This window comes from Phoxinus phoxinus, assembly GCF_949152265.1.
Source record: "Phoxinus phoxinus genome assembly, chromosome: 21".
NCBI lineage: Eukaryota > Metazoa > Chordata > Actinopteri > Cypriniformes > Leuciscidae > Phoxinus > Phoxinus phoxinus.
In genome coordinates this window covers 17,721,531-17,742,513 of record NC_136896.1, presented here as the reverse complement: position 1 = coordinate 17,742,513, position 20,983 = coordinate 17,721,531, and the positions used below count along the sequence as shown (strand labels likewise).

The window sequence follows — 20,983 nt, the reverse complement described above, 5'->3', positions numbered from 1 at the left end:
CCGTTTTACCTTAAGGAACGTTAACTGCTTAATTTACATTTTCTAAAAAAAATGTCTCGAGTTCTAATAGTTGGTGCTGGACTTACTGGCAGTATATGTGCCTGTCTGCTTCGGAGGGAGCTGCCAAACAAGGTTAATATAGTCGTGTGGGACAAATCTCGGGGTTCAGGTTAGCATCTTCTTCTCTGTTTTGACATACAGAATGCTTATTTTATAAACTAATGTAAAACACTTTATCGAGTGGTGAATGTCTCGTGTGTTGGAATCATTGCATTAGTGGTTTGTTCTGCAAATCACTCATTATGGGTTAAACATAAATCGAAAAGCTGCTAAACTGGTGACCTGCTGCTCCTCTACAAGGTGAGCAGGAAATGAGCAGATAAAGTAACTTCAACTTTATTATACAAATATTTTTTTAATGTCAGATTCACTCTGCCAGAAATGACAGAATGAGTGAATGAACAAGTGCTCAATAATACTTTAGAACACATGACTAGAAGTAATGCTGCCTTCATGTGCTATCGGAAATTTCCTACTTTCCAAAATCTGAAGTCGTCTTTATGAGCTCATCGCATTAACATTTTTGAGACTTGAGAGGGCGTTCATGTCCACTTTTTTAAACTAGGAAACAAATATTTATTTACTACTATAATTGTGATAGCATGATGTGAATGCAGCATCTCTTGAACTTTCAACTTTGTTGACTGTCAGGACACTGAAATATCGTCAAATAACAATGATTAGCCTAGAATGTGGTTGATTAAGATGTTAATGGGACAGAATAGTTAACGCTAAATTGCAACAGCTGTTTAAAACAATTAGCTAAAAACTGGGTTAAGATGGGAAAAGATGCCTCCTCTCTGTAAACTTTTACTGAATGTGTAAATAACTTTTAATATACTATTTAAGGGATCATGAACTGCATTCATTTATTGTATAATGTTTTCTGTAGTTCACTTATGATGTTAGTATGATTTTTATGTCATAATTTAGAAAGAAAAGGCATTTTACTACCCTGATTTTAGCCCTCTGATTTGAACGCTCTGTTTTAAGGGGTGTGTCTGCTGTGAGACTTCGGAACAAAAGTGGGCGTTTCTATATTTGTGGGTGTTTTCAAACTGGTGGGATTTTATAAATCATGCAATGCAAATTATGCCCTTCACCCAACCCCACCCCTAAACCCTACCCTCACTGCGACGTGGGCAAATCAGTTAAAGGATATTTCCGGTATTTAACACCTTGAGTCTATATTGTAGTTTGTTTTGGATGAACAAGAGTGGTCAAAATTTTTTTGACAATGGTTCCTCTCTCGAGTTTTTGACTATAATAGAATTGGCCATGGACCCATTTAACATTGGAGTCTATGTGCATGTCCGAAAATGTCATTAAAACTGCCAATAATGTTCGTTTACAAAACTGTTAAACTCACCGAGTGGTTAGTGGTGTTCGTTGATGATTATAAACAATATATCGTCGCAATATATGATTCCAATCCGTTTATTTTGCTATAGTGGAACTATTTTTTCAGACACTTCACAACCGTGTAACTTCCGCTCAATATTTGAATCTGAAGCGTTAGCACACTCCCGACCACTTGATGGCGATAACCGATGTTTATGTCTCGCGGGACACTCACGGTCACAGTTGAGTTCAACTTCATATTGCACTGGTCAGTGGTCACGTCTTTCAATATTTTCAAGGTTTTGTTTGTTTATTTCGCTTACTCTCCCGGAGCACAGTTGCTCTGCTCGCTAGCCTTATGAGAAACGGAAGCGAGCAAAAAGACTACATCGACCAAATGTAAACAGCCCCCTTTCCGTTTCCGGTAGCGCATTTATATTAACGAGCACTCAGTCCTTCAACAGAATTCAATGGGATTTTACAAAATGACGAATAAAACACGACAGAAACTGTATTTCGCAACACTTTTTGTTTCTGGAACATCAACTAACATCACTAATCACTCGGTGAGTTGCACAGTTTTGAAAACTAATGTTAAAGGTTGTTTTAATGACATTTTCGGACATGGCCATTGACTCCAATGTTAAATGGGTCCATGGCCAATTCTATTATAGTCAATAACTCGAGAGAGGAACCATTGTCAAAAAAAATGTTGTCCACCACTCTTGTTCATCCAAAACAAACTACAATATAGACTCAAGGGGTGCTTCTCAATTCTTATTTGTGCATCCTCGTTTTCTTTCCTCGCTTCCTTTCCTCGCGTCTCAGCTCCACCCCCTGGAGGACGCGGGGGAAGGCTGCAAGGAAAGGAAATGAGGACGGAGGAATCGAATGAAAGCTTTTTTATACATTGGAATACTTGATCACTCAAGCGTCACTTTACAGCGTCATCAGCAGCGCTAAAAAGATCTGCCCTTATGTTGTTGAAGTTTGGTTATTTAAGAAATTCATAATAAATAATAATAAAGCAAGATACCCTGTTGAAATATGTGACGTGTGGTTTATATAAACTGCAATAAAATTATATAGCTATAAAATTATTGTGACCGATGTGAAGGGGGAGGAGAATTTACACGTGCGTCACGTTAAGTCAATAAAACACTTCCGCATAGGATACACCTGTGTATCCTCGCTCATAGCTCCTCTGGAAGCCTCCTCACTCCTCGATCCTCGCCTCCTCGCGGTGCAATTAGAGAATTGAGATGTCCTTCAAGATGGCTGAGCTCGATCGGTTTCCGGGTCATAGGATGGAGGACGGAGGAGTGAGGAGATGAGGAGGGATATTGAGAAGCACCCAAGGTGTTAAATACCAGAATTATCCTTTAACAAGGTGGAAAACGCCCCTCTGTTTATGGCCTCGCCCGCTGATCGGGTAACTCCTACTGTCCTATACTTGCTTCAGTGTAAACGCCCACTGCTTCGATTGGCTAATATTTTTGTATATGAAATAGCTAAGTATTACATGTTTAACTCTCTCAAAAACTTTTAGCAAGTTTTTTCTATTACAGCTCTCAAGTTTAAAGCTGCAGTCCGTAACTAGCGGTTAATAAACAGATGTGTCTTGTGGAAGAACCTTGTTGCCGCCGGAGTAGTCTCAGCCTCAGACGTCACGCCCACGGAACGTTGGCTAAACGTCTGATGCATATGGTACACTTAACTGGAAACACTTCAGGAATGTTGAAGTCGTCATCTGATTCGTTGAATTTTATCGGATTTCCGGGGGGCGCGAGTGTCGCGTTTATTTTCGGTCCGCCGGGAAAAAAAGCGCAGACGTGTGATTGCGGAAGAAAAACTGTTGTGTTTACATGAGTGACAATGAGCATTTATCAAGATCAGCTAAACGTAGGATTCTCAAAAGAATGCGAGGTTCACGGCATAGAGAGTTGTCCAGGAGTTTTGTTTGAGGCACTTAGTGGAGACTTGTTGCACGCCGGTCTGTTGTTGTAGGGACATTTCCACGCCCCGAAACGTGACGCTGAACGAAACTAACTGTAATTGGTTGTTTGACATGTCGGTCAAACTGCCTTATGGGCGGGCCTTGGCCAAAGAAAGCTGCTATGAATTCCAGACCTTCAGCCGTCAGTCTGAAGGTCTGGCTACGCGAGACTACCGCCGGAGGTACTTCGCTCTGTTGTCTATGACGAACCACGCAGGTACTTAAAGGGCACCTATTATGGAATTTTGAAATTTACCTTTCATGTAGTGTGTAACATAGATCTAAGTGAACAAAAACATCCTGCAAAGTTTGAAATATGAAAGTGCACCGTATATATAAAGTTATTGTCTTTCAAAAGTAAGAGTCGACTCTGAGTCATTTTTATGAATCGTTAGAAGACCGAAGCTTTTTCTCTGACTAGATGACGTCAACAAGTTATTTGAATACGATACGCCCACTTATTGCGCTCCAAGGCCAGGGAAAACGTCAGGGCGACGAGACGCTGTTTTCTGAAGTGCGACTCAAAAGCCAACTTTTTTCATCTGCCCAAGGAGGAGCATTTGAAGACTAAGTGGCTGCAATTCATATATACAACTATACCACAGAAGTATAGTCCGAGCCTTGTGCTTTGTTCGCGCCATTTTGAAGACGATTGCTTTTTAAATGCAATCAAACTTGGATTCGCGAGCCGGCTGATATTGAAGGAAGGTTCAGTTCCAAGTTTGCATCAGCTTCCTCCTCCGTATCACAACCTGTAAGTGTTATTAATAATTGTTGCTTTTATGTTTTATGTAGCATGCTTAATAATTATTTTGTTTGTTGTGTAAGCACCGTTTAGCTTCTAGGTCTTCAATGACAATTGTATTGAGATATGTGAAGTGTTTGTCGTTGTTTTCGGAGTTATCTTAAAGAATAGAATAATACCTCGTAGTAACGTAACTGCATTTTTTTTTTTGTAAAAACGTTATGTTTATGCATCGGGCTAATGCAAACAAAGACTGATTGTGCTTTTACAATATGAACTCTGGGCTATGCTCGCTAACGTAACATTAAATTCTTTATCTTATTTTTAGTTTTTTACTACAAACTACAAAGCAGTGGACTATAATCATTATTATAACACGATTTAATTGATAAAAGCATCATTGTACTCCGTGTTAAACAATAAGTATTATCTCTGTAAACACTGCTGGGTCATCTGACCAATCAACGCAGATTAGCGTCGCGCAAAAGAGGGGTTTGGAAAAACGAGTGGTTGAACGAATAATTTGGGAGTCGGTGAGCAAATCAGGTAAAAATAAATGCTTATTATACGAAAACAAAAGTGTTTTTTGACATTGCATGCACGTAAAACTGTTGTTGGGGACTCCCTAAACAACATTAGGAACATTTTAAATGTCATAATAGGTGCCCTTTAATGGCCACTCCGCAGTGGTACGACCCGAACCAGTCTAAAAAAGTCTGAATATAAACACTTATTATAGGTGTCCCTTAGTGATTCAGGAGATGACAAAAACACAGTTTGGAAAATGGATTGATGATGTATTCGCTCATTATATAATTTTTGTACATTTTTAACACAAAAAAATGTTATGGCCTACAGCTTTAACTAATCGCGAGACCATAAGTGTTGATTATAGCATTGTATAGATCTATAGCATTTATTTAGATTGTGGCATGATTGCAGTGATGAGCATGTAGCTGATCACAGACATGGGCTGCGTCTGAAATCGCATAGCTACTCTCTTGAGTAGGTACTTATTGAATTGGAGTAATTAGTTCAGGCCAGGGCTGCTAAAAAAGTATGTTCTATATAGTATCATATGCACACCAGAATCTCGCTGGAAGTAGGAGATCATCCAGTTTTTTTTTTTTTTTGCCTACTCTTATCAGTACTGTGAATTTTGACATACTGCTTTTGTCACCTGTTTTTCATCTACTATAGGGAAGTATGCGATTTCGGACGCAGCTATGTTGAGCGCATTAATGCAGCAATCTCATCATTGTAACTCGATTTTTGAACAATAATTCATGCTTTCATCATAATCACCAGTGCAAACACAATGTAAATAAGAGATTTGATGATTATTACGTGAGTTTTGGTGCAAGTCCAGAAATCAGTCACTGATGGGGCAGTTGTGGCCTAATGGTTAGAGTTTCACGGGTTTGAGTGCTACCGGCAGGAAATGTAGGTGGGGGGAGTGAATGAAACCGCGCTCTCTTCCACTTGCATTACCCACAACTGGGTGCCCTTGAACAAGGCACCTAACCCCCAATCGCTCCCAGGCACCGCAGCAAAAAATGGCTGCCGGCTGCTCTGGGTGTGTGTTCAAGGTGTTTGTGTGTGTCTGCACTTGGATGGGTGAAATGCAGAGCACAATCTGACTGAATCATTACATATCGGAAATTACTGGTCACAGATCATGCATTAGAATTAACACGGTTACTTACATGTACTGTCGAGTCTATATCGTAAAGTGTTTACAAAGCCTGCACCGAAATTTCGACTGATTTACCAAAGAAACCACAGCTAAATGTACCGCATACAAATAAATAGACCTAATGCTTAACTGAGACATGCACATTGTTGTTAATAAAAAAGAACCACATTCCTAGCATTAGGATCCTTTGGAAGGTAATATTATTTGTTGTCCATCTTTTATTCCTCGTGTCACTAATGCCAGTGCGCGGACCAAAGTTGCAATTATGAAGTAAAGGTGGTCTTTCACCTATTTTTCATAGGCACATTCCACAATGAGTCATTCGTTGGGCTTGGACTAACCAGGAAGTTTTCAGTTCTGAAACTTACAGGATATTCTTATAGTATGATGAACTCTGTATGTCAAAAGCTTAAAGGTGCCATGTGTATTGTCTGGCAAAAAAATCAAGTCATACTCCACATTCCATACCAGATGGGGGCAGTATACCTCCATAAAGTGAATTGGTCTACTCTAGAGTAACAGACGAGAAACGGCATAGTCTCTATGCTCCGCCCCTACCTTCACAACAACCCTAGAGCCATAGACGAAGCCTAATAGAGGACGTTTTGCCTCCAGAGGAACGTTGGGTGATGTAAAGTGATTTTGAAACATGACATCTTCAAGCTACTCCCCTTCACCTTTACCAGTGAATATGTTCATATTCGTTTTGTTCATATTACATTTTGAGTTGTATATACACATTGTTTGAATTAAATTAAATTAAATTAAATTGAATTAAAGACAGCATTCTGTCAACATCATTGGTCAATATCAGACAGCGCACTTGAACCTATCATCTCTACTATGGTAAGAAAAACACGAACACTGTTGAAAGATACAGTAGGCTACAAATGACCTGTTCGCGCCACAAATTGTTCTCCGTCCTTAGCGACCGAGTCATTGAATGTGAAACAGCCGGCTGCTGTCGTCAGCGAGCAACAATATTCAGACAACGAGGGCGCGCACGGCGCGTTGATACCTCCGTTTCAGTTTCTCGAACCCGCGCAGTGCGGCGGTCAGAACACGGAGACCATTCTGCCTCTAGCTATGCGTGCGAAAGCATGGGAAGCGATCCCGGGCGTGTCAGAATGAGTGCTGAACGTTGTAAAACAGGGCTATGCGCTGCAGTTCGCTCGCCGTCCCCCGCGCTTTCGAGCCCGGACCGTGACGAGCGGTTCTTTTCATATCTGATTTGATTTGTGCTTCAGAGCGCGGTTTTTCCCCTGCAGCGGGTGGTGGTGGTAGGGGTCTCTTGCCAAGGGCTTCAGCCATCCTTCCGCTCTCTTCCCTGAATTGAAATGAAGTAGTGGACTGTACTTTCCACACGATTGACATCAGGTTCAAGTACGCCCACAAGCCGTGCGAGTTATTCGTGTATTGCAGTTTGGCTGGTGCTTATGTTGCCCGCATACCGCCTCCCATGGCCGAAACTGGTATTACGACACCTGTCGGGCCGTGGCTAGTAATGCTAATGCTAATTAAGGTTGATATCTCTGCAGCACTACAACTTGACATTTTTTTAATGACATCATCGCCCTTATTTCTTCTCATTCTTTTGATGCGTGTAGCTAATTTTGTGGATATTTTTACCTCAATTTTTACACATGGGACCTTTAAGGAAAATTTGATTTCTCAGTTCATGACCCCTTTAATATTTATATATTGCTGGAGCCATTCAAGTTTAAATGGTTGAATTGTATTTAATGCAACTTAATTGTTCACTTAAACTATGATTTAACATGTTTTTCATTAATTTAAAGAAGGGGACTTTTATTTTGTACGGTGGCTCTGTATAAGGAAGTAGGCAGATTGGAATCAGGTGTGAAGGTGGAGAGAGCTCAGCTTTCGACCACACATTGTTTGATAGACCAAGATGAACCTTTTTTGTTGCTTTCTTTTGGAATACTTAATATTTAGCATTTATATTGGGTATTTCTTGGATTATGTGCATCAAAGAATCCTTTACACATAATGGGTGGCTTTAATTTTGGATTAATTTGTGGACAAAAAGCCCCTACATAATTTCATTGATGTAAAAGACTAGTTCAACTATTCTATTTAAAATCCTTTTAGACAATTATATTTAAACAATTGAATAACAGATGACAAAGTAAAATATTGAAATAAACTTTTCCTCCCATCTCATATTTTGTCCGTAGTATAGCTTGTAGAAGATTGTGTACAACAGGCTTTTTACAGCAGCTTTGATCATGTTGATAATTTAGAGGCAATAGGAATGTATAGGGTTATATCCCAACATATTTAGTGCTTAAAAATGATTATATCCCATTTTTATTTACCGGTAGGCATTTTATCAAATTATATAAGTATTTTTAACAGTGAATTTCAAAGTGTTAAACTTTTAGCCTTTCATCTTTTGAACTTAATTATAGTGGTGAAATTTCTCCCAATACTGACAATGTTGCTAAACTCAAATAAATATGGTAAAATTCCTGATATTGTCATCAGTGGTTTCCAAAACCACTTTCAAGAAGGAAACAATACTATTACGATGATATTAATATGTCGTATCCATTTCCACTCATTTATAATGCACAACATATTGTTTTGAAAATAATATTTGAATGATTTGTAAAAGTTTGATGTCTGGTTTCCTATTTCTTTACATTAATGCTGAATCATCATTGTTTGCATTCAAATGTTTAGTATAGTTTTTTTTTTTTTTAGCTCTAAAGATAAATAAAAAAAAGCATTTTTATGTTTCACATTGATCAGACCTGATGATATTTAATTTTATAGGAGGAAGAATGTCCACAAGCAGGAGTCCAAACAATCCTTCATGCACGGTTGACCTTGGTGCTCAATACATAAGTGCCACACCATACTACGCTCGTATTCACAGCAGGTGGGCTACTTCTCAGTACTATATCTGATCTGTATGGTGTGGATATCATTTGTTGAAAATAAAAGTTGTTGTTTTTTTGCTTCGTTAATAAAAATATTTGTTGCTTGTAGTGACTAATGCATTTTCTTGTATTTTTAGTTTTTATGAAGAACTCTTAGCACAAGACATTTTAAAACCTCTCGTTGCTCCTGTTGAAGACATGATGTCTAAGGAAGAAGGAATCATGAACTATGTGACGCCCCATGGGGTCTCGTCCATCGTCAAACACTACCTCAAAGAGTCAGGTAGGTCATTTGAATTCAGGTTCAACTTATTTCCTAGCATTTCATTTCTGATTTCTTCTTCTGGTTCTGCTGTAAGTCATATCGATATATACACTACCATACAAATGTTTTGGTGTCAGAAATATTTGTTTTTATAAAGAAATGTATACTTTTATCCAGCAAAGATGTCTTTACGGTAACTTTTGATCAATTTAATGCATGTTACAGCATATTTCTATTTGAAATAAAATGCTGCTCTTTTTTAATTTCATTCATCAAATAATCCTGAGGAATCCAAAAAAGTATTAGTCAACACTAATAATAATAATAAGTATAAAAATAATAATGAGCACCAACTAAGCATATGAGAATGATTTCTGAAGGATCATGTGACACTGAAGACTGGAGTGATGATGCTGGAGTGGTGAAAATGGAAAACAATTATTTAAAATTGTAACAATAATTCACAATATTACTGTTTTTACTGTGTATTTAATAAAATAAATGCAGCCATGGCACGCATAAGAGACTTTTAAACCTGCAGTTTTTCATCAAAAATGATTATAATGCAAATATCTATATCTCACTTAAACATGTATTAAAAAACATACAACATTTTCATCAGGGCAATTTCACACAGGAATCCTTTTTATGTATTCACACAGTCAGAGAAACAAGACAGATTAAATAACCGTTTTTATCGCAGTTCATAAAGCAGCTGTTTTTCATCAGCTGTTTAATAACAGGAATGTCCTGCCAGAAAATTATTTTTGGGTCAGCAAGACCCGAGTCTTCCAGCTGTTTTTTTCCATCTAAATGTTACCTTTCTAGAAAAAAAACTCCGATTTCCTAGAGAGAGCACAGAAGAATTTGGCCAGACTGCAAGCTGATTTATGAACTCAAAGATCACAGCTCTTAGTCAATCATCTGACTGAGTCTTTAGAAACAGTTCAGGATGTTTTGCATGTGAACAATAAGCAGCAGTCAGATGCAACTGCTTTAATGTAGCAACATTGTGAAGCAACACAATTCAACACAGTTGTTCAAAGATCAGCAAAACAGTAAGGGATATGCATGAAAAGTGAAGTGTGTGAATTTGCCCACTATTTACCACCATTTCCCTGATGTTAATTTAATTGACTGGTGTGTTTTCTTAAGCCTAATTCACATAAGATATATTAATTGGAATTGGGTTTCTTTTAGGGGTGTAACGATATATCCTTATAGATGCAACGAATGCCTGCATTGAAAGCGTACTACATGAAACTACTATACATAATGTTGAATATTAATTATTATAATGCAATGGGGGACTATTTGTGGGTCCTGGTAATGCCAAATGTCTGATTTTACCAGTAAAATGGGGCCTACATTATCAGAATCAGAAAGAGTTTTATTGCCAAGTGTGCTTGCACACACAAGGAATTTACCTTGCTATGGATGCTTCCAGTACACACATATAACAAGTCACATAATAACATTTAAGAATATAGAAGTATAAAGTATATCTATAAACATTTACAGACAACAAACATATTTAGAGTATTTTGAATAATAACATGAATAAATGAGACAAATGAATTTACAGGATATTGCACAAAAAAGTGGGGTATTCCACATTCCACAAGCATGTGTCTAACAAAATCCTGTATTTTCAGTTTCCGAATCATGAATATTTTTATTCTGGTGTCACCATTGCCCTGTGCATTGGGGACCAGGAGGAACAAGTCCTAGCCTATTCAAGTCCACCCCTGATGTAATACCAAATTTAGCATTTTAATTATTGCGATTAATATTGCATCGTGATTTTACTGTCGTGAATTATATCAAATTACATGAGAGTATTGTTACACCCCTAGTTTTTTTTTCCACCATCACTCTTGTTTTTAAAATTAAGGATCATGTAAAACTATTTGCATGTGCCATAAACCAAATCTTGACTTTTCTATGATACATAATCTTCTGCGTGACTTTCTTTGGAATTCTTTTCTTCCTTGTTTCTATCTCCTTTCTACTTCTTTTTGCTATGTGCAAAATTGCCAACTGTGCCCCTCCGCACTCAAGCAGGAGCAGAGGTGCTTTACGACCGGCACGTCACTCACATTCACCGGAAAGACGCTGGCTGGGAAGTGTGTCACAAAGGGGGAGCATCACAGCAGTTTGACGTTGTGGTTTTAACCATGCCAGTACCCCAAATACTTCAGCTGCAAGGAGACGTGGGATCTTGTGAGTACAACACCACCACAAACACAAATACACCCACACACACACACACTTTGGCCTTCAAATTTAAATATGACTTTTGGTTTTGCTGTCTGCCACTGTTTCTGTTCAAAATATCCTGTGAAATTGCATCATTTTATTATTTTATTTTATTTTAGAAATAGTGACCGAGCTGAATGGAAATTCCTAATAACCAAATATTCCCTTTAATGCATGGTGTGAACTGCAGTGGGCAGATGTATTTTCAGTTATAGAAGCTAAATTACAACAAATAAGTTGTACAAATAATAATTCTTACATTGAAACAATAAGGAAAACAAATATTTTTACTGCATAGATCTCCTGGTATAGAAGATAAAGGTAGATATACAGTGCCTAGAATAAGTGAACACATGAATAGTTGACTAAAAAGAGGAATAAAATAATCATCTTTTGGAAATTGATCTAAATGCCTTAATTTAAAAAAATGAGGAAAAATCCAACCTTTAAGGACACCAATTTTCTTTGTGAATGAATAATGTATCGTAAATAAATAAATGTTATTCCTTAAAATACAGGGTGCATAAGTCAGGACACCCCTATGTTAAATTCCCATAGAGGCAGGCAGATTTTTATTTTTAAAGGCCAGTTATTTCATGGATCCAGGATACTATGCATCCTGATAAGGTTCCCTTGGCCTTTGGAATTAAAATAGCCCTACATCATCACATACCCTTCACCATACCTACTGTAGAGATTGGCATGGTTTTATTTCAGTTAGCCTACTAGCTGGTTTGATTTGCATTGAGAGATGATCTTATGGAAAGTACCATGCCAATCTCTAGGTATGGTGAAGGGTATGTGATGTTATGCACCCTGTATTTTAAGGAATAACATGTATTTATTTATGATACATTAATCATTCAAACAGAAATGGTGTCCTTAAAGGTTGGAGTTTTCCTCATTTTTTTAATTAAGGCATTAAGATCAATTTCCAAAAGATGATTTTTTTATTCCTCTTTTTAGTCAACTATAGCATGTGTGTGTTCACTTAATTTAGGCACTGTACCTTGATGGTTCACCATTTTTGTCAGCCATTATCATTTGTCTTGTCTCAAATTAAAGACAAAAAACACATACATACAGTACACAAACAACTACGTTAGGGTCAAAGGTTATCTCCTATGGTGGTTTACATATGCTGTATATTTACATCCTGAATTCTTAAAAGTGTTGGTCTATCCCCTATAACCCCCCCCCAAAAAAATAACATCTGTCATCATTTACTTATCCTCTGTGGTCCAAACCTGTATGACTTTTATTTGTCCTGTGGAACTTAAAATGAGATATTTTGAAGAATGTTGGTTACCAAACAGTTTTGATTCAAATGGACTTCCATTATATGGACAAAAAAGACAATGGGAACCGAAACTGTTTGGTAACCAACATCCTTAAAAATATCTTCATCTGTGTTCTGCTGAAAAAATAAGTCATACAGGTTTGGAATGACATGATAGTGAGTAAAATTACAGAATTAAAAGTTTTGGGTGGACGATACCATCAAAAATGTTTTTTTTAAAGTTCCCCTATTATGATTTTTCTAATATTACATGTCATGCCGTGTGTAATATACAGTAGCTGTTTGTGAATGTAAAATGTCTGCAAAGTTTTAAAAATCAAAGTGCACGACAAATAAAGTTATTGTCTCCTAAAAGAAAGAATCAATTCCGAACTGTGGAAATGAGTCGACAGCAATTCCAGTCTCGCTTCCTGTTTGTTACTTACGAACACAACATATTTGCATAATACCAGCATATGATCTGTCCATGAACAACGTCTACTTTGACCCGTTCTCAAACACTGTAGTTGTAGCTGAGGCCTAGAAGAGTTTGGTTTGTGGTGTCGACAGGTCGAGATGATGCTGTTTTCAGACTGGGCCGTCTGACCAATCAGAGCAGAGTAGACTCTTGGAAAGGAGGGGTTTAGAGAGACTGAATCTTCGAACGAGCCGTTTTCAGACTCTTTTTATGTGCAATGTATATTATGAGAAAATTTAAGTGTTTTTTTACCTTGGATTCATGTAAACCTATTGTAGGAGACCAATTTGGAACCTTTAAAATAGCATAATATGGGCACTTTAACCATCTTTTTATTGTAGTCAGAGGGTTTAAATGAACAATAGCCATATTGTATGTTCAATAGTCTCAGATCTGTTTTCAGAGTCACAGGTCCACCTCTCCGTTATATCCATTCAGTCTTGCCCTGGGCTGGTGGGCTTCAGAGACCCCATATCTCCATCTTAAACTGTTTTCCAGCTGCCACACGACTGCAGGTCTTGCATCAATGTCCAAATTGGTATTCTCAGTATGACGTGTTTGAAATGGTAAAACATAAGTCCTTAAGTAGAAATATGGAAATGGAAGAGTCGGGTCTAGGTCTTCTGGGTGTTGGAGCTTCTGAGAAACTGTGAATAATGCAGGGTGCGAGGAGAAAGTCGCAGGCTCGGAAAAAGAGCTGCATCGCAAATTAAGGGATAAATGAAAAATGGAATGAGACAGCTGAAAATGGTGGAGGAGTCGCTGCCGAAAAAACGGCGCTTTAAATGGTTGTGGTGTCACGCACAGAGCAGAAGTAGGGCAGAGGCGGATGGGTCTCTTCACTGTTGATACGCTATGAAACGGCTGCAATGGAGCAGCTGAAAAATTCATCTGAAGTGGTCTGGATGGAGATGGAGGCCATGTGATCAATGTCACAGTGCAGTTGCACAGGACTCCTCATAACCGAATGCAATTTAGAAGAGGGTCGAAACTGCAAGAGGCCCTTAAGTTCGTGCAAAACAAATACAAATAAAATCATGGCCAAATAATTGGCTGGTTTTCTTCTTAAATACCCATTCAGATTTGGAGGTGAGGATTTGTTCCACAGAGATTTAAGTTGATTTATTCTCTAGTCAATGTAAGCTCTCATTTAACTGCTTCCCTGTCAAATCATAGTTATTTTAAAGCCACTTCAACAAGACATGGCTTTTTGGACTCTTTTAAGTGTTATTCTGTTTCGTGTCAGGGCTGTGAGAAAACCCATGTGTTCAGAAAAACACTGCTCCTGGGAGAGACATTACAGCCATTTCTTGAAATTCCTTAAACCCTTCTGATCTTTCATTTTTAGTGGGCTATGTTTCTCATTTGTAACTTTTTTCTTCTTCTTCTGCGTACATCTTTGTTTTCTAGAACATCATATTCAGTTGGAGGTTTTGTAACGTTTTGTGCCCCGGCTGAATCTATATTCTTTGGTTTGTGTTTATAATTTTAAAGTAAATGAATCATCTAGCAGAGGTGTGGTTCTTATATTTAGGATCTTCATAATTTTAGATGTAGTTATGGTGCCTTTATGACTGAATTATGATGAGCTGACTATCCAGGGCAATTTGTTTATATTGTCCACATAATTGCAGTGTGTACAAAGAATGCCACATCATATAGGCCTACATTGTTAAAAATTGTGGGGTCAGTAAGATTTTAATTTATTTATAGAAATGTATTCTTTTATTCAGGAAGGATGCTTTACATTGATTTAAAGTGACAGTAAAGACATTTATAATGTTACAAAATAATTATATTTCAAATAGATGCAGTTCTTTTCAATTGCTCCACAAAAATATTAAGTAGCTGTTTTCAACAAGCCTAAAAAAATTGAACCAACCCCAAACTTTTGAACGATATGTATATACAACTAGAATGGTTTGGAAAAAAAGCTCATTCTCAAAATTGATAGTACTAACACGTAGATAAAATATGTTCATTTTGTCTTCATTGTCCTGTGCCATGATGTCACTGTTTTAGCGGTTGTTTGTAGTGTCGGCTGCTGGACAGTTGGGGGCAGCAGGCAGGTATGAGCCACTGGCACTTGCAGAGATGCAATCTGGAAATAATTTTCACAGATTCGAGCTGCACGTTGAAATGCCTCACACTTCCTGCTTCATCACAGGACGATTCCAAAGAAGTATCCACTGACCTCAATTTTTAGGTCTTTAGGTATAATTTGTGTGGAAAAAAAATATCAATGGGAAAGCTAAATTAATTGGAATTGTTTTAATGGCAATTTTGGACGTTGAAAGAGTCATGTAAGCAACTCGTAGAATGTTTTTTTATTTTACTTTCATTGTTCACTCCATTATTTTTGTCCTCTTTGTCAGATTCCATGCAGTTTAGTGGACAAAACAAATCTCAAAAAAGAAAAGAAAAGAATCCAACAAGAAAATCCAAAATGCCCCAGAAAACCCTGTAGATGATACAATTCAATAATGACATTTAGAAAAAAACTAGGCTTTACTTTGTCATAGCTATTTTTTTTTTATATCATAGACTAGCAAATATATCTATTGCAAGTTATCTTTTTTTTTATTGTTTTATATCAAGGTCTGATTATGAAGCATGTAAGGAATCACATAATTCATATTCCACATGAATGTTGTCTATTCTCAGCTTCCAGCAAAGATTGCATATGTTTTGTGGTGTAAAGCCGACCTGAATTTTTTTTTTACATATAGGATTTGCAGAAGTTTGCAAAATGAGCGCAATTTTAAGACGACCTACATCCTGAACAGTTCTTTACATGGTTGTAACATTCGCTCTTAGTTTGTATGTGGTTACAGTATATTAGCAGAATAGCCATAGAAACCAATGAAATCCAGAGCAGCCATATTTCTTTTAACCTGAATGCAGTGACAGTCACATCCTTTCATTCAACGGACTTTAGTTTTCCCAGCGGCTTTCCATGTGCTGAGGAAATATGAGCGTGTATCATTTGCAAAAGATGAATGGACTCTATGCGTGCCGCTGGTCTGTGGCGTGCCTGATGTGGATCGGAGCCCTCTCCGGACTTGACTCTGATTTGTTTCCTCTAATATATTACTGAACATTTCGGGTTAGCGGTTTGACTAGGGTTATGGAACATGCATTTGGGCCAGAGGTGCTTTGCCAACTCTAGTGCGTTCTGTTGCAGCCGACTTCTTGACAGATTCTGCACTTTTCTTGGCCAGGAATTCCCCTCAGTAACGTCTGGATGTTTTTCATTGTGTTCTGCAACACTTTCTTCCTTAATTCTTTCATTCGAGCTTTCTTCCGTCACTGGCGTGCTCCACCAGCTGTCAGAAATGAACACGAGAGAATGGAATGCAGCTTTTGCAAGCGCTGAATTGGAGTGACATAACATGTTCGAGCGCTCTCAGACGTCTGATTTCCTTCATAGTAACGCCACTGTCACTTCGGGGCAGTTTTTGAGCCTTGGACACATCCCACACACACCCTAACTATGAAGAGTGCATTTTTGAGCATAAAACGCTGGGTCTGGCTCTTCCTGCACATCAGAGTATGTAATCTACAACAGGTGGTCGAGCCTGTTCTCCAACAACACAGTAAGAGGCTGAACAAGTACATTTCAAAATTAGAATCTGATCAGAAATCACTTCCACTTTGGCAAGCTTGCTTAAGCCTATGCAGAAGCATTTCTGCTTTTGTGGTTAAAGACAGAGAAGACCCTAAAGAGGAAGTTGAACCAGTGCCTATACAAAAACGGTTTAGATGTTCTGCTCTTTAACCAGATAAATACTTTGAGTAAATGCTTCCCAAACTATATTGATGTTTTTATTATATACACTACGGTTGTGAATGATTATGTATAACATGTGCTAATTCCCTGCTGTGAAACTATTTCTTTTTAAATTTTATTTTATCAACGCTTCATGCTCATACTTCAGGATTTGGTTTGTGATTCCAAGCAGCTGTTTAGTTTTAAAGTCACACTCTAATCTAGGGAGCGCAAAATTTACATTCGCCTTCCAAGTGCTAAATGACCACTTCTAACCTCTTTATATGAGATTGAAGCTGTGAATCATAACTCCTGATTCACTCAACGGTAGTTTATGGACCACTTACAGATGCATTTATGCAAAGTGCAGCTTGATATGTAAGGATGACAAAGGCAATATTGATGTCTGCATATAGAAGCCATTGACTCAATTCTGTTACTCTGTTACTCGTGCCCACACCCTTTCCTATTATGTGCTTTTACTTCCTGTCCGGCCCGTTTGCAGGTCTGTCAGGGTGCCCCATCTTAGCAAGCCTTTGTGCTATAAGTGATTACGTCATTGTGCTGAAATAGGGCATTTTTGCAGCTAACCTCCGTGTGGCCGACAGTAACACACGGCCCGGATCCCCTGACGGCCTTGAAACTCTGCTGATGTTGAGAAACATGATTCTTCATTTCTAATGAAATTAAAGCTCTATTTTTGGCAGGCTCGCTCTCTCATGTGGTAATCAGTCTCCCTGGCTACATTATTTGATTTGGGGCCTGGCTGTGCGAGATAGGCAGCATGCTGATTATTTCCTTGTTTTAGAGTTGAATTTAAAGAGCGGTTGTTAATCAGCAGATATGATAAAAGGCATGACTGGATGCGTCATTAAACTTAAAACGGTGCTTCTTTTGTTCCCCTCCACCAAACATAAATATCTGAGCATTTTGTTAGGCTAGCAATTACCTTGAGCTCAGTCCCGTGCTCGGAATACAATAAATGTGTCAAGTTACATCATCCTCCTCTTGGTTAGAGATTCTCTTTTTGTCTCTCATCGAGTGGCTGTCTGGGTCTGCTGCTTTCAAGTCTGGCATGATGTAATCCCTTGTTCTGACTCCTGACAGAAAGGCACGCTTATTTCCCCTGCACTGTCTGGGTGTTGTGCGCTAAATGGATACTTAGTCCTCATCTCTCCACAGTTCTCTCAAAGGCACTCAGGAGACCAAACAATGGAGGCATAGGTTTTTTTTCTCCTCTCTCTCTCTCTCTCTCTCTCTCTCTCTCTCTCTCTCTCTCTCTCTCTCTCTCTCTCTCTCTCTCTCTATCTCTCTATCTATCTCTCCCTCTCCCTCTCCCTCTCCCTCTCCCTCTCCCTCTCCCTCTCTCTCTCTCTCTCTCTCTCTCTCTCTCTCTCTCTCTCTCTCTCACAGTGTATTTAAAAATAAATTTAAATTAATAAAATAAATAAATGGCATTAATTGACATCTAAAACAGTTCATATTTAAAAGTAATTGTTAAATTGTGAATTGTGGAAATAATGTGTCTATAGATTTACCTTTATGGTAATGTGTAAAAAGGGACGTGTCTACATTGTTTGGTCCCATGTGTCAAGTCACTTTCATTTATATAGCAAGCGTTGAAAAATTTTGAAAAACTTTATCATATCCGTGTAAACTTTCAGAACGCAAATCTGTGAAAATGCTGACGGTGTGCACATGTGTATTACGGGTTTAGTCAATAGGTATACGCATTTGAATATATAAGTGCGCAGGCGTGTAGTCTTTCTTTACAAATTGACCTCAACAAATGACTTGTCTGGCCTTAGAAATTCATAATACAATAACATCCATGTTAACTGGAATCATTTTGATAACGTTTTATCTGTAGAGAGGTAAAGGGAAGGAGGCCTTCACAGGGGAGAGACTAGTTGACACTTCAGGACTGCGTTGTCGTCGTGTCCAGGCGCAGGTCCTTTATCAGATCTGGATCCGGCGGACTGCGGTAAACTTCGGGATAAACAGAGAGACTAATATTAGCGTAGACGCCATCCTTCTTATGATGTAACGAGTACATCAGGATTTATGGGAAATGTTCCCGGTTCCGGCTGACCTAATCTATGCAGCCTAACATTGAATTATAGATGTTTATAATGTGTTATGTGTATGCTAGGCCAAAGAGATGTGTTTTAGTCTAGATTTGAACTGACAGAGTGAGTCTGCTTCCTGGACAATGTTAGGAAGACTATTCCTGAGTTTCGGTGCTAAATAGGAAAAGGATCTACCGCCAGCAGTCGATCTTGATATTCTAGGTATTATTAACTGGCCGGAATTTTGAGATCGCAATAGACGTAAAGGACTATAATGCGTTAAGAGCTCACTCAAGTGCTGGGGAGCTAGACCATTTAGTGCTTTGTAAGTAATCAGCAATATTTTAAAATGTATGCAATGTTTAAAAGGGAGCCAATGCAGTATTGACAGAACCGGGCTGATATGGTCATACTTCCTGGTTCTGGTAAGAACTCGAGCTGCTGCGTTTTGGACTAGCTGTAGTTTGTTTGTTAAGCGTGCAGGGCAACCGCCCAAAATAGCATTACAATAATCTAGCCTTGAGGTCATGAACGCTTGAACTTACTGTTCCGCATTTGTCATTGAAAGATGGAAGAATGCTGTTTTACAGATAATAGAAGCGTGACTTTGAAATGAAAGATTGGTATCAAAGAGCACACCCAGGCTCCTAACTGACAACGAAGACTTGACAGAGCAGCCATCAAGTGTTAGACAGTATTCTAGGTTTTTACGTGAGGAATGTTTTTGCCAAATAATTAGAATCTCTGTTTTTTCAGAATTAAGTAGTAGGAAATTACTAATCATCCAGTTTTTTTATATGCATATATACAACTATGCATGTATATGCTATGCATTTGTGAACCGTCGTCCAATGACTTTTTTAACAAATTGCTAAAATAAATCGATATTTGCAAAGGGATATTTCACCCAAAAATTTAAATGTTGTCATCATTTACTCACCCTAATGTTGTTCCAAACCTGTATGAGTTTATTTCTTCTGTTGAACACAAAATAAGATATTTAGAATAATGTTGGTAACCAGGCAGTTAACGGTAGCCATTGACGTCCATAGTATTTTTTTTTTTCTACTACCGGTACATGTATATGGTCTTTTGTTTGATTACCAACATTATTTAAAATATCTTATTTTGTGTTCAACAGAAGAAAGAAACTCATACAGGTTTGAAACAACTTGAGAGTGAGTAATTGATGACAACATTTTTAGTTTTTGGTGAACTATCCCTTTGAAAAACGCAACAGGCCAATGCAGATATTTAAAAATGATTTACTAATTGTATTATAATTTATTGTTATTAATTTGTTACATTTAATTCACACGTTAAACATAAATATAATAAATGTTTCCATGTATATATATTTTTAGTCTAAACAAGTGATTTAATTTATTATTTAACCAACAGTTACTTTTTACTTTTAAACATGAAAGTGATAGTTCACCCAAAAATGCTAATTCTGTCATCATTCACTTTCATCATCATTCCAAACCTCCTGTATGAATGTCTTCTGTGGAACATAAAAGAAAATATTGTTAAAAAATGTCTCAGTGGTTTTCTTTTTTTCATCCATACAATGGAAGTCAATGGTCACCAAAAAGGTTTGATTTTCATCATTCTTCAAAATATCTTTCCTCAAAAGAAAGAAAGTCATAAAGTTTTGAAATGATATTTGCATTTTTGGGTGAGCAATTAGCATTTTTAAGTGTACTATCCCTTTAATTAATTCAATAATTTTAAATATACATTTATATTTGTTAGTTTAATAAGTGTTTTGTTTATTTACCTTTTTTTAATGAATAAACTCATAATTATTTTCAAATGAACATCCAACTGAGAACAGGGCTTGTTTAAGGATTTTAACCAGAGCATGCATCACACATGTTTGTTGCAGAAACATACACATTTTTTGCATACATTTCAACGTCTCTTCATACAAACCTCATTCAGGAAACTTTGCATAAAAAGAGGAAGATGTAAAATGCACAAAACTAAAATTAGAGGCACACCCAGAAAAGAAGACACCATAGTCAAGCATGTGAGAAATTGAGGCCAAACCTCAGAGTTGTGAGTGTAAAATCCTCCGCTGCCTGAAGAGCCTCATTGTGACTTCAGAGGCTTGAGAT

At 37.7% G+C, this 20,983-nt stretch overlaps 2 protein-coding genes across 5 annotated transcripts in view; both read left to right on the top strand.

The window, feature by feature from the left end:
* The first annotated feature begins 37 nt into the window (after positions 1–37).
* rnls (renalase, FAD-dependent amine oxidase) overlaps positions 38–20,983 on the top strand; it is a 76,217-nt gene continuing 55,271 nt past the window's right edge. For 2 of the 4 annotated variants that reach the window (XM_079596149.1, XM_079596147.1), the window contains exons 1-4: positions 38–169; positions 8,638–8,743; positions 8,882–9,027; positions 11,074–11,232. In XM_079596149.1, the coding sequence (XP_079452275.1) occupies positions 52–169; positions 8,638–8,743; positions 8,882–9,027; positions 11,074–11,232 (529 nt within the window). In that variant the 5' untranslated portion in view covers positions 38–51. Of the gene's footprint in view, positions 170–8,637; positions 8,744–8,881; positions 9,028–11,070; positions 11,233–20,983 lie in introns of all 4 variants that reach the window. The other 2 variants (XM_079596148.1, XM_079596146.1) reach the window with 1 other exon arrangement.
* The window catches only part of rsph10b (radial spoke head 10 homolog B), a 231,345-nt gene continuing 214,487 nt past the window's right edge, over positions 4,126–20,983 (top strand). Inside the window, exon 1 of the mRNA XM_079596117.1 lies at positions 4,126–4,151. The gene's annotated coding sequence lies outside the window, so the exon portion shown is untranslated. The remainder of the gene's footprint in view (positions 4,152–20,983) is intronic.